The sequence below is a fragment of the Pelophylax lessonae genome, assembly GCF_965119305.1.
Source record: "Pelophylax lessonae genome assembly, chromosome: 10".
Taxonomy (NCBI): domain Eukaryota; kingdom Metazoa; phylum Chordata; class Amphibia; order Anura; family Ranidae; genus Pelophylax; species Pelophylax lessonae.
In genome coordinates, this window is record NC_138777.1 from 110746854 (window position 1) to 110760535 (window position 13682).

General features: G+C 46.8%; 1 protein-coding gene across 1 annotated transcript in view; it reads right to left on the bottom strand.

Moving 5' to 3' along the window:
- Positions 1 to 3085: 3085 nt before the first annotated feature.
- HEATR3 (HEAT repeat containing 3) overlaps positions 3086 to 13682 on the bottom strand; it is a 155169-nt gene continuing 144572 nt past the window's right edge. Inside the window, exon 15 of the mRNA XM_082271172.1 lies at positions 3086 to 3256. Within this exon, the coding sequence (XP_082127298.1) occupies positions 3134 to 3256 (123 nt within the window). The 3' untranslated portion in view covers positions 3086 to 3133. The remainder of the gene's footprint in view (positions 3257 to 13682) is intronic.

Genomic DNA, 13682 nt, shown 5'->3' on the forward strand with positions numbered 1-13682 from the left:
TTTATCAGTAAAATTTTGAAAAATTACATTTCACTGCATTAAAAAAACTAAACAGTAAAGTTAGCCAATTTTTTTTTTTGTATATTGCAAAAGATGTCACGTTGAGTAAATAGATAACTGCGCACACCCACGGAATGGTGACAAACTACGATCAATAAAAATCTCCATAGGCGGCGCTTTAACGGTTACCAGTTTAGAGTTAAAGAGTAGCTTTTTTTAAAATGATTGCTCTCGCTCCGGCGATCCCCCACATGTGTGGTTTAAACAGCGATTTCATTTGTGGGCGTGACTTCCGTATACATTTTTTCATGTGCAAGCTCACGGCGACGGGGCGGCTAAACAATTTTTTTTCCTATTTATTTTTTGTAAACATCCCTTGTGACAGCAATAGGCAATGACAGGTACTCTTTATGAAGAGATCGAGAGTCTAAAAGACCCTAGACCCCTCCACTACACTTCCATGTATTCAAAACACCAAAAACTGCATTTTTAAATACACTCCCTTTTTAAATTCGGCGCCTTTAGCAGCCAAGTAACCCAGAGGTGATGTCATGGACGCCGCCTCTGGGTTACGCCATCGGAGACCCGATCGAAGCCGCATCCGGCTTTGATCGGGACTCCATCCAGCTGGCGGACACGCCGGCTGGTTGCTCCCGTCCTACCAGGAGACCCGGGCAGAGCTGCGGAAGGCGGTGGGAGGAGGAGTCATCTCCCGCTGGCTGGGGTAACGATCGAGCGGCTCCCAAGCCGCATCTGTTGCTACCACCGGAAAGACGACCGCTGTCTCTAAAAAAACTGTACCGGGTTGATGCCTTTAGCTAGAGGCATCACCCCGGTACAACCACTTAAGTGCGTAAAGTGGTTAAAGGAGATGTACAGCCAAAGCTTGTTTGGCTGTACATCTTCTATGGATCACAGGAGAGCAGTTTGTTAGTTGTGTCTGCACATACAGTATCTCACAAAAGTGAGTACACCCATTTTTGTAATTATTATATCTTTTCATGTGACAACACTGAAGAAATTACACTTTGCTACAATGAACAGTAGTGAGTGTACAGCATGTATAACAGTGTCAATTTGCTGTCCTCAGAAAATAAATCAACACAGCTATTAATAAATATAAAACAAAACATGAGGAACACAGTGTTCAAAAATAAAAACGTGGGACTTTGTATGAGGTGTGGCCAGTGTACACATGATGATATAGTGGTAATACATTCCCCTGTTTTATCCAAGTATCCTTCCCTCCCCATTTTTCCTTAAATCCCACCTTATATCACACAGCCATTAATGTCTAAACTGCTGGCAACAAAAGTGAGTACACCCCTAAGTGAAAATGTCCAAATTGGGCCCAAAGTGTCAATATTTTGTGTGGCCACCACTATTTTCCAGCACTGCCTTAACCCTCTTGGGCATGGAGTTTACCAGAGCTTCACAGGTTGCCACTGGAGTCCTCTTGCTCTCCTCCATGACGACATCACGAAGCTGGTAAATGTTTGAGACCTTGGGCTCCTCCACCTTCCGTTTGAGGATGCCACACAGATGCTCAATAGGGTTTAGGTCTGAAGAAAGCCTTGGCCACTCCATCACCTTTGCCCTCACCGTCTTTAGCAAGGCAGTGGTCGTCTTGAGTGTGTTTGGGGTCGTTATGTTGGACTACTGCCCTGCGGCCCAGTCTCCGAAGGTAGGGGATCATTCTGTGCTTCAGTATGTCACAGTACATGTTAGCATTCATGGTTCAATGAACTGTAGCTCCCCAGTGCTGCCAGCACTCATGCAGCCCCAGACCATGACAGTCCCACCACCATGCTTGACTGTACGTGGGACACACTTGTCTTTGTACTCCTCACCTGGTTGCCGCCACACACACTTGACACCATCTGAAACAAATACGTTTATCTTGGTCTCATCAGACCACAGGACATTGTTCCAGTAATCCATGTCCTTCATACTGCTTGTCTTCAGCAAACTGTTTGCGGGCTTTCTTGTGCAGCATCTTTAGAAGAGGCTTCCTTCTGGGATGACAGCCATGCAGACCAACTTAATGCAGTGTGCGACGTATGGTCTGAGCACTGACAGGCTCACCCCCCACCTCTTCAACCTCTGCAGCAATGCTGGCAGCACTCATACGTCTATTTCCCAAAGACAACCTCTGGATACGACGCGAAGCAGGTGCACTCAACCTCTTTGGTTGACCATGGCGAGGCCTGTTCTGAGTGGAACCTGTCCTGTTAAACCACTGTATGGTCTTGGCCACCATGCTGCAGCTTAGTTTCAGGGTCTTGGCATTCTCCTTTTAGCCTAGGCCATCTTTATGTAGAGCAACAATTCTTTTTTTCAGATCCTCAAGCGAGTTCATTGCCATGAGGTGCCATGTTGAACTTCCAGTGACCAGTATGAGAGAGAGAGAGAGAGAGAGAGAGAGAGAGAGAGAGGGAGGGAGAGAGGAAGAGAGGGAGGGAGAGAGGGATGACACCAAATTTAACACACCTGCTCCCCATTCACACCTGAGACCTTGTAACACTAACAAGACACCTGACACAGGGGAGAGAAAATGGCTAATTAGGCCCAATTTGAACACTTAGAGGTGTACTCACTTTTGTTGCCAGCGGTTTAGACAAAAATGGCTGTGTGTTGAGTTATTTTGAGGGGACAGCAAATTTAAACTGGTATACAACCTGTAAGCTCACGACTTTACATTGTAGCAAAGTGTAATTTCTTCAGTGTTGTTACATGAAAAGATAGAATACAATATTTACAAAAATGTGAGGGGTGTATTCACTTTTGTGAGATACTGTAGCTTTCAAAGCCTTCGTGGACTTACCAGAAGCCCTAAAATCAGGGGTGCTCTGATAAGCAACTTTCAACACTTCCTTGCAGGGTCAAAGACTTAAATATTTTGAACCAAATATATCATAGTTTATCAAAAATACTTATACCAAATAAACCTTATATAAAAATGGTGGCCAATGCTGCAGGACATTAAAAAATATGCCATTTTGTTTATGTCAAAGAACAGAATAATTTATTAAGCTTTCATGGGTTTAAAAAAAAAAAAAAAGGAGAAATCCACTCCCCCATAGTCCCAAAGATATGAATAACTTTTTTGTGTAAAAATACAGCTTGTTTTCATTTAGCCGTTGTGTTTTTTCTCTACAGTTTGTAGGTAGGAAATGAAACGTCTGAGATTCGTTCTGACATTGTCCAGGACGCACAACTGGTCTGTACTATATTTCTCTCTGCCTTCTTTCCTTATCTGTAAAAAAAAAAAAAAAAATAGAAAAAAAAAAAAGGAGGAGTGAAATTAGCACAGATGTTACAGAATAGCTAAAAGGTTTACATTTAATGCACCTGTTGCAAAATAAATAGATTTTTTAATACATACTTAAAGTACAAAGAGTCCAAAAGTTGCGCTACAAGAGTCCAAAAGTTGCGCTAAGATAATAAGGATGGCTCACAAGTCAAATGAAACAAATTCATAAATCATATAATCATTAAACAAGCAGCTAGCACATACATGCAGGATTATGCATACAATGACAATAACAGAGAAGAGTACAGTGCTATAAATAAAAGTTTGAAAAAATTGAATGTGATAAAGAAATTCAAATATAGATGCCAATGCGAGGGTTAATTGGGTAGAGATCCAAAAAGAGCCATCACCAACACCTAACACACTGCCTCTTACCCCAGATAGTGGACCTCTTGTAAAGAAGGTCAAATGAGCATAATGATATCCTTAGCAATTAGGGACCCAAAACTCCAATCACTTCTCAAGGAACCTTCTTAGTTAATACTGAATCCTTTTCGTTCTACTCCAGAGGCTCTTGTGGCTCATAAATACAGAGAGGGAACACGCATGGGGTAGTACATTCAGACCAGGTAAGATTGATTATAAATACTCTCATAGTACACTCACATTGCAGTGGAGATCAAAGCGTCTTTTTTTCCCCAGGAAACCGATTTCTTCCAAACTAAAAGATGCCCTCTACGTCTGGGTGTGCGAAGATGTCACACCTCTAGCCTCCTCCCAACGCCTTGCGTCAGAGAGGATTCACGCCCCTGATGACCGCATCGCTTAAAAAAGGCGTTGGGAGGAGATTAGATAAGTGACGTCATCGAGGACCCAGACGTAGCGGCCATCTTTTAGGTTGGAAGCAATCGGTTTCCTGGAAACACACTTTTATTTCCATTGCAATGCGAGTGTACTATGAGAGTATTTCTAATCAATCTTACCTGGTTTGAATGTAATACCCCATGAGTGTTCCCTCTCTGTATTTATGAGCCACAAGAGCCTCTGGAGTACAACAAAAAGGATTCAGTATTAACTAAGAAGGTTCCGTGAGAAGTGATTGGAGTTTTGGGTCCTTAATCGCTAAGGATATCATTATGCCCATTTGACCTTCTTTACAGGAGGTCCACTATCTGGGGTAAGAGGCAGCGTGTTACGTGTTGGTGGTGGCTCTTTTTGGCTCTCTACCCAATTAACCCTCGCATTGGCTTCTATATTTGAAGTTCTTTATCACATTCAATTTTGGACTTTTATTAATTTAGTTACAGCGCTGCACTTTTCTCTGCTATTTGAATACATACTTACCTGTAAAACCGCTGTATGGTCTTGGCCACCGTGCTGCAGCTCAGTTTCAGGGTCATATGGGTTATATAGCCACCTACAGGTGAAGGACACTGGCAACCAATCAGAAAGGATGTCCCCCTATATAGCCCATCCGACACAGGAAGTACCTCAGTTTTGTAGCAAGCTATAAAGGCCCCATAGAAGAGGGAAGGGACCTCTGTGTCCCATGATGTACTTCAAGAAATGGATTTTACAGGTATGTATGTATTAACCCACTTCCTGCCCGCCCTATAACAGATTGACGGCGGGAATGTGGTTGTATTATCCTGACCGGACGTCATATGACGGGGGCGCGCAGAGCGGCGATCGGTGATGCGAGGTGTCAGCCTGACACCCTGCATCTCCGATCTCGGTAAAGAGCCTCTGACATAGGCTCTTTACCATGTGACCAGCCGTGTCCAATCACGGCTGGTCACATAGTAAACAGGAACAGCCGTTGATCGGCTTTCCTTAGTTCGTGCCTGACAGGCACGAGTAAAGGAACGCTGCTCTGGGTCGGGGGGGGTCGGCACCGGTAGTCAGATCATTGATTACCAGTGCAGTCTCATCAGTGCAGGAAAAATCATATTTATTTACAAAATTGTATAACAAACAAAAAAACTTTTTTTTTTTTTTTCAAACTTTTCGGTCTTTTTTTATTTGTTTAGCAAAAAGGAAAAAACCCAGAGGTGATCAAATACCACCAAAAGAAAGCTCTATTTGTGGGGGGGAAAAGGACATAAATTTGGTGTAGGTACAGTGTTGCATGACCGCGCAATTGTCATTCAAAATGCAACAGCGCTAAAAGGGGAAAATTGGCCTGGGCAGGAAGGGGTGAAAGTGCCCTGTATTGAAGTGGTTAAAAAAACCCATATTTTTTTATCATACATCACGGGACACAGAGCCATAAATCACAACATATGGGATGTCCCAAAAGCAATGCATCTGAGGTGAGGGGAACACCAAAAAATACTGCCATCCGACCACAAGAAGGATTACACCGCTGCCTGCAGAACACTGCTGCAAAAAATTGATTTTTGTAAAATCTTACCGTAAAATCCTTTTCTCTTAAGCTCATTGACAGACGCAGTCCTCTTGATTAATATCAAATTGGGTTATACTGCCCTCTACAGGAGTAGGACTTTAGGCAGAAGGAAACCGTTCTGGCCACACCTTAGGGGCAGTCCCAGAGGGTATATCCTCTCTCTCTCTCTGCTACAGGATGTCAGTTATGTCACAAAGCAGTGTCAGAGAATTTAACCCAACCCAACTCAAAAGTAGAGGGGCGGGTACTGCGTCTGTCAATGAGCTTAAGAGAAAAGGATTTTACGGTAAGATTTTACAAAAATCCATTTTTCTCTGTCGCTCATTGACAGACGCAGTCCTCTTGATTAATATCAAATTGGGACGTCCCAAAGCAGTGCCACAAATGAGGGGTGGGATAACAGAAATCAAAATCCAATCTAGAAGGCCCAACCGGTGCCAACTAGAAGTTTTAAATGCTCATCAGACAAAAGGATGAGACTCAACTGAAAATCCAACAGAAAAAAACCCTTGAGGTAGACCAACGGTCTCCTCAAATTGCGGCCTGCAAAACCTTGCGGCCAAAAGAGGCATCCGACGATGCCATCACATCAACTTTATAAAATTTTGTAAAGGTATGAACCGACGACCAGGTAGCAGTGTTAATTTTGGCAGCAAATTTCAATTTAGTTTTAGTCTTAGTCTTAGGACTAAAATGGCATTTTAGTTTTAGTCCCATTTTAGTCTTCTGCAAGTGTTTTAGTTTTAGTCGTATTTAGTCGACTAAAACTCCAGTACATTTTAGTCGACTAAAACTCATTTTAGTCATCTATAATCAAATGGGTGTAGTTCAATTGTAATTTGGAATGCATTATTTAAGCATTTCTCTACAATTTCCAAACTCATTATATACTAGTGCTGGTCCTGGAGTGAAAAATCTAATATGTTATTATTTATGCTTTGAGCATGCACCAGTGTTAATTTTTGGCAGCAAATTTCGATTTAGTTTTAGTTATAGTCTTTTGACTAAAATGCCATTTTAGTTTTAGTCGTATTTTAGTCTTAAGACTAAAATGCCATTTTAGTTTTAGTCGTATTTTAGTCATCTGAATTGTGTTAGTCGACGAAAACGTTTTAGTCGGTTTTAGTCGACGAAATTAACACTGCCAGGTAGCCGCCTTGCAAACCTGGACCACTGACGCCTGATGGCGGAAGGCCCAGGAAGCACTGAGCGCCCGAGTGGAGTGCGCCTTAACAGGGAACGGAGGATTCCGACCCTTAATAGAATAAGCCTGTACCACCGTCTGTCTGATCCATTTGGAGATAGTCGCGGCAGATGCAGGCAACCCCTTTTTGGGGCCATCCGTGATCACAAAAAGTGAATCCGTTTTACGAAACGAGTCCGTAGTCTTCAGGTATACCCTGATTGCCCGAACCACATCCAAGGAATGTAACGCACACTCCCGAGGATGACTGGGCTTAGGACACAAGGAAGGTAGCACAATATCTTCATTCAGATGAAACTCTGAAACCACCTTAGGAAGGAAGGATGGATTCGGACGAAGAACTACCTTATCCCTATGAACCACCAGATATGGGGGAACGACAGGATAATGCGGCCAGTTCTGACACCCTGCGTGCAGAAGTAATGGCCACCAAGAAGGCCACCTTCTGGGATAATGTAAGCAAGGGAATCTCCCTGATATTTTCAAAGGGAGATTTCTGAAGAACCGACAACACCAGATTAAGATCCCAGGGCGGTAAGGGCGCGCGCACTGGCGGAGCCAGGTGCCGCACCCCCTGGATGAAATTCCGCACCAAGGAATGGGTAGCCAAAGGTTTCTGAAAGAAAATTGCTAACGCTGAAACCTGACCCTTGACAGTACTCAAGGCCAGCTTCTGCTCAACCCCCTGTTGCAGAAAAGCCAAGATTCGGGTCACCGAATAGGTACGTGGAGGAAATCCAAAGGATTCACACCACGCAATATAAGACCTCCATGTGCGATGATAGACTTTTCTGGAAGTCGCTTTCCTTGCTTTAATTAAAGTAGGAATAACTGAAGTTGACAATCCCTTGTCCTTCAGCACCTGAGTCTCAATAGCCAGGCCGTTAAAGCCAGCGATTGTAAAGCAGGATGGAAGATCGGTCCCTGAGACCGCAGATCCTCCCTGAGAGGAAGTCTCCAAGGAGCGTCCGCGACCAGCCTGACCAAGTCGGCGTACCCGGGTCGACGAGGTCAGTCCGGAGCTACCAGGATAACTGGAATTCCCTCCACCTCTATCCTGCGCAGAAGTTTCGGCAGCAACTTGAGAGGAGGGAAGACATACAGTAGCTGATACTGTCCCCACGGGGCGACCAGCGCATCTGCTGCGTCCGCTCGAGGATCTCGGGAGCGGGCTACAAACCTCCGCACCTTCCTGTTGAGCCGAGCTGCCAACAGATCCACCTCCGGGGTGCCCCAATGAAGGCACAGCTGGTGAAAAACCTCTGGATAAAGAGGCCATACCCCTTGATCCAGAATCTGACGGCTGAGACAATCTGCCTGCCGATCTTCCACTCCGGAGTGAATACCGCGGAGAGAGCCGGAACAAACCGTTCCGCCCAATGAAGAATGCTGGCCACTTCTATGGCCACCAGGGCACTCTTGGTGCCCCCTTGGTGATTGACATAAGCCACGGCCGTGGCCTTGTCCGACTGGATCCAAACCGGGCTGCCCTGAAGCTGCTCGGTCCAGTAAATCAGACAAAGTCTGATCGCTCTCAGTTCCAATACATTTGTCTGTAACCTGGATTCTATCGGAAGAAATGATTTCCCCTGGTTGAGCATCGGAGCCCGAAGCCACCAGACCAAAGACTCCCTGGTCCGCTCGCTCAACCGGATCCGATTGTCCAGAGAATCGGGATTCCGATTCCATTAGAAAAGAATCTCCTTTCGGAGAGTTCGGGCATGAGACTGGGCATACGGTACTGCCTCTAAGAAGGCCACCATCAGTCCCAGGATCCTCATGCAAGTCTGAAGGGAAGACCAGTTGACGGATAGTAACATCCGAATCGTTCACTGAATCTTCCAGCTCCTGGTGGGAACTAGGAATGATCTTTGGGAAAAGTGAAGAAAACGTTCTGCTCAAGGAACGGGAACTACCGCTTCCTGTTGCATCAAGTCCATTACTGCCCCCCGCAAAGCTTTTAAGCGATCCGGGGATAGTCGAATGTTTGAAGGGAAGAATCGCACCGGTAGAAGTGATCGAAACTCGATCTTGTATCCCGACCGTATGACCTCGCGAACCCCTCTGTCTGGGATTCTGGAAAGCCATGGATCCGGAAACCGGTGAAGACGTCCCCCCACCCCAGAGATGGGTGGGGGCGCACCTTCAGGCTGTATTGGTCTTATCTTCAGGTTTGGCTGAGCCGGACCTTTGTTTACCCGACCAGCGCCCTTTGAAACCCCCTCCAGGGGCTTTGGAGGGCTTTGCCTTATCGCCCGCCCCAGCGGAACGAACAAACTTTTTATGAGCGGAAAAGGAAGGTCCTCGCCTGTTACGAGGTCCTTTACCCTTAGAAGTCTGTGGTAAAAACGTGCTCTTGCCCCCAGTGAGATCCTTTATAATCTCATCCAAGGTGGCCCCAAACAGGCAATCCCCTTGAAAAGGGAGGAGATTTGCCAAAGCTTTTTTGGAACCTTGATCCGCCGACCAGCACTTTAACCACAACAAGCGTCTGAGGACCACTGCTGAAACAGATGCACGCCCTAGCAAGGGAGTGGCGTCCAGGGCAGCGTCACAGATGAACTGTAGCCCTTGTATAATCTGCTCCAGCAAATCTGATACTGCCGGGGGGATACTTCTCCCCTCTAGGTCACGGCGTAACAACTTGGTCCATTCTGTCAAAGTTTGTGAAACTAAACCAATGGCAACCACTGGCCTAAATGCTGACCCTATCAGGGTAAAGATGGAGCGGGATACTGCTTCCACCTTACGATCCACCGGATCCCTAAAGGACGTGATAGCAGTGGCTTTGTTTATTCTGGAAATCGGTGAATCCACCAATGGTGGTACTGTCCATTTTTTAAGGAGGGATTCCTCAAACGGATAGCGCCTAGCAATGCGTTTGGAAATAGCAGGGGTTTGTTTCGGACGATCCCATTCTTCTTTAATTAGATTACCAAAACATTTGGGCAAGGGAAAAACCTTCGCCATTTTGGTAGGCTTGCTGGTACCAAAGGGAATTTCAGTGTCAGCTACCTCTGCCGGTGTAACCTCAAGACTTAAGGTTTCCCGGACAGACATGACGAGTGCGTCCACCAACGCTTCTTCTTGCGCTATAGCGGAGGCAGAAACGTCCTCCTCACTATCTGAGGAGACCGTACCCGAGACAGCAGCCCCAGAAGAGGGACCTGCAGCTGCAGTGACAAGCTCAGAATCAGTATCTGAAGTGTCAGATGAAATAGGGGTAGGCGGGGGTCGCTTTCTTGCCCCCCCGTCCCTGACAGGCTACCTCCACCCGGGATACCAAAGACTCCAAAACTGCTGATAATGCATCATTTACAAGTGGGGCACTGGAGGGTCCTGCGGCCACCTCGAGGGGATCAGGTGGGGGATACATGTGTGGCAGGGTCCATGATTAATCCCAGACACTTGCCAGCAAACAAAAAATTGCAAAGAAAAAAACTTTTTACCTTTTGTAATCCTCCAGCGCAACAGCGCCCCTCAGTGTTACCTGCTTTGGACCCCACAGAGAGAGAGACCCCAAGGCTCACCACCTGATGCACAGAAGTTTCTATCAACCTGCTCTCAGCGCTGTCTCTTACAGACAGGAAGTCTTTTGGATCCTTTTCCCGGGTAAAGGAGGCGGCTCCGCCCCTTTACACGCCTTCTGGCGCCTCCCATGCTACTCCTCGAGATAGCTGGTCACTTCCAAAATGGCCGCCCCCATGCTGGAGACACGAGGCTACGCCAAGATGGCGGCCCCTGTGGAAAGATGGCAGCGGCCTGCTGAAGGTAATTTATCGGCCTGTGCGGCCTGCAGGAGGTGTGCGGCCTGCGGGAGGATGGCGGCCTGCTCGAGGATGGCGGCCTGCGGATGGCGGTAGTCCAGGCACAGGCATTGGCCTGTATTGCAACCTTATGTATAAGGTAGGATGCGATCACCTTCTTACATTGCCAGTCACTGACTTCAGTCATGGTCCCTTTATAGTGCCCCTCATACAGTGACTTCCGATAGTCAGCTCCCAAACCAAGCCTTCTGGTCCTTATTCACGAAATCACCCTCTAGAGGGGGATCTGTGACACCTGTTATAGGATAGAGGGGGGATCCAGGATCATGAGGGTCCGATCATCCCAGGGAGGGGCCCGCGTCCACCCACAAACCCGTCAGGGGGAGAGGGGTAACATTTTACTCACCATACCGGAACAGGCGGGCGCCAACTCCTGACAGAACCCCTCTCCACCGAGGTGTGGGGGCTGTCGACCAATACGGACGCCGTTTCCAACTGGTCGTCGGCGTCCCGGCGAGACATTTAACTCGCAGGGTCAGTCCCCATCCAGTGGGACTATGTCGCGGCCGACCCAGCGCGGAGCTAGGGCCGGCACGCGCTCGTAGGCTGACTGGGGTGACCACTGGATCTCAACATCCAGCCCGTCGCCCAGTTTCAGCATACTTGCTTGAAGATCTCACAGGAACACTGGAGAAAAAAAGCTGCCTAAAAAAAATTTTCTAAAAAAAAAAAATCTTGCCAGGACCAAAGATCCCAGGAAGGAACTTAGGTCCTTACTCCTGACTAGACAGAAAAAACTGACATCCTGTAGCAGGGAGAGAGAGGATATACCCTCTGGGACTGCCCCTAAGGTGTGGCCAGAACGTTTTCCTTCTGCCTAGTGTCCTACTCCTGTAGAGGGCAGTATAACCCAATTTGATATTAATCAAGAGGACTGCGTCTGTCAATGAGCGACAGAGAAAAGCAGATTCCTCCTGGGTCCCAACATCTACTCGATAGAAACTAGTGAACGTATGCACCGACGGGTGCATATCAGGGTATAAACTGCAGGGCCAGATACACCCCGCTACTTTAAGATTAGGGCTTCATAGCCAAGCCGTCAAATTTAGAGACTGTACAGCAGGGTGGAATATCGGACCTTGAGTAGTCCCAGACGCAGTTGATGGTTCAGAAAATCTGCCTTCCAGTTCTCTATTCCTGGAATAGAAACTGCTGTAAGGCATGGCAGAAACTTCTCTGCCCAGGACAGGATGATACCCACCTCTTTCTCCGCTGACTAACTCTTTGTGCCTCCTTGATGGTTGATATAAGCCGTGGCATTGTTGGATTGCACCCTGACAGGGTGACTCCGAAGTCTGGGCGTCCAGTATTTCAAAGTCTGACAGACTGCTCAGGTTTCCAGAATGATGGGGAGACCTCTCTCTACCCAAGACCATTTCCCCTGGACAGTGGCTTCCTCCAGAACCACTCCCCAGCCGGAGAGACTGGCATCTGTAGTCACAACGTTCCAGATTACTGAAAGAAAGGTTTTCCCATTCTCCAGATTTCTGGTCACCAACCACCAATTCAGACTATGACGCACTCTTGGTACCAGAGGCATGGACCAGTCCAGAGACTGAACTCTTCCGGTCCATGTAGACAGAATGTGGTTCTCTAAGTGTAGGGAATTGCCTCGAATGCAGACACCCTCTTCCCCAATAACTTCATACAAAGACGTACAGAAGGATATCTCAGCCTTACTACAGAACGAACCAGATACTTCAGGTCTGTGCCCTTTCTCGTTGAAAAGAATATCTTTGCCTGTACTGTGTTCACAAGAAAACCCAGATATTCTTAAAGCTGGACCGGCTGTAATGCTGACTTTGCCAAGTTCAGCATCCAACCCAGACATTCTAGGAACTGTACTGTCTGGAGGACATTTCGGCATGGCGTACAAACCTCTGATGAACCTGGAATATAGGCACATGAAGATATGCATCCTTGATGTCTATGGATGTTAGAAATTCCTCTCCCTGTAGGGAGGTTATGACTGAACAAATTGACTCCATATGGAAAGTATGAACATTCAAAAACTGGTTTAGAGCTTTGAGATCCAGAATAGGTCTCACCTCACCGTTTGGTTTGGGGATTATGAACAGGTTTGAGTAAAAACTCGTGAACCTTTCTTTCTCCGGAAGCTCCGTCATCACTCTTTGGGTCCTCAGCTGGTCCAATGCCAGAAAAAACTGAATTTTTGAAAAATATTACCGTAAAATTCCTTTCTCTGAGTCCTCCGACAGTCGCCGCCCACTCATACAGTCTTCACCAATGGGGTATTGACTTCCTCTCCTTAGGAGAAGCTAAGCATAAAACTTGTTAAAACAAAAGCATTTACATAGACATACCCATGGGGGCTGTCCCACTGGTCCAATACCCCCCCCCCCCTGCAATAGCCATCCCAACTCAGTTTGGTAGCAAGCAGTTAAGTGTATAAGAACCCCAAAAGAGGGGCGGGGGCGGCGACTGTCGGAGGACTCAGAGAAAGGAATTTTACGGTAAGATTTTACAAAAATTCAGTTCTCTTACGTCCTCCGACAGTCGCCGCCCACTCATACAGTCTTCACCAATGGGGATGTCCTAAAGCAGTGTAGACATGAGGGGTGGGAAACGCAACCGTCAGAAAAGGCAACGCAGTACCCACATCAGAGAAAGGAACCTTACGTGAACAGCAAGGGAACCTTCTGGACAACAAAAAAGCTCAACAGGAGCAACAACCCAGGAAAGCAAATAACCAAGGGGGTAAACAACCCCAACAGCCAGGGACCCACACAAAACCTGGGTCCCGCCAGAGACTGAACTGAGGCTGCAGGCTAAGGAAAAATGGATTTTTGTAAGATCTTACCGTAAAATCCTTTTCTCTTAAGCTCATTGACAGACGTGGTCTTCTTGATTCTCAAGAGCTGGGTTATGTTGTCTCCGCAGGAGTAGGACTAGGCAGAAAGACAAAACGTTCTGGCTCCACCCTAGGGGCAGTCCCTGAGGGTATATCCTCCCTCTCTCTGCTACAGGGAA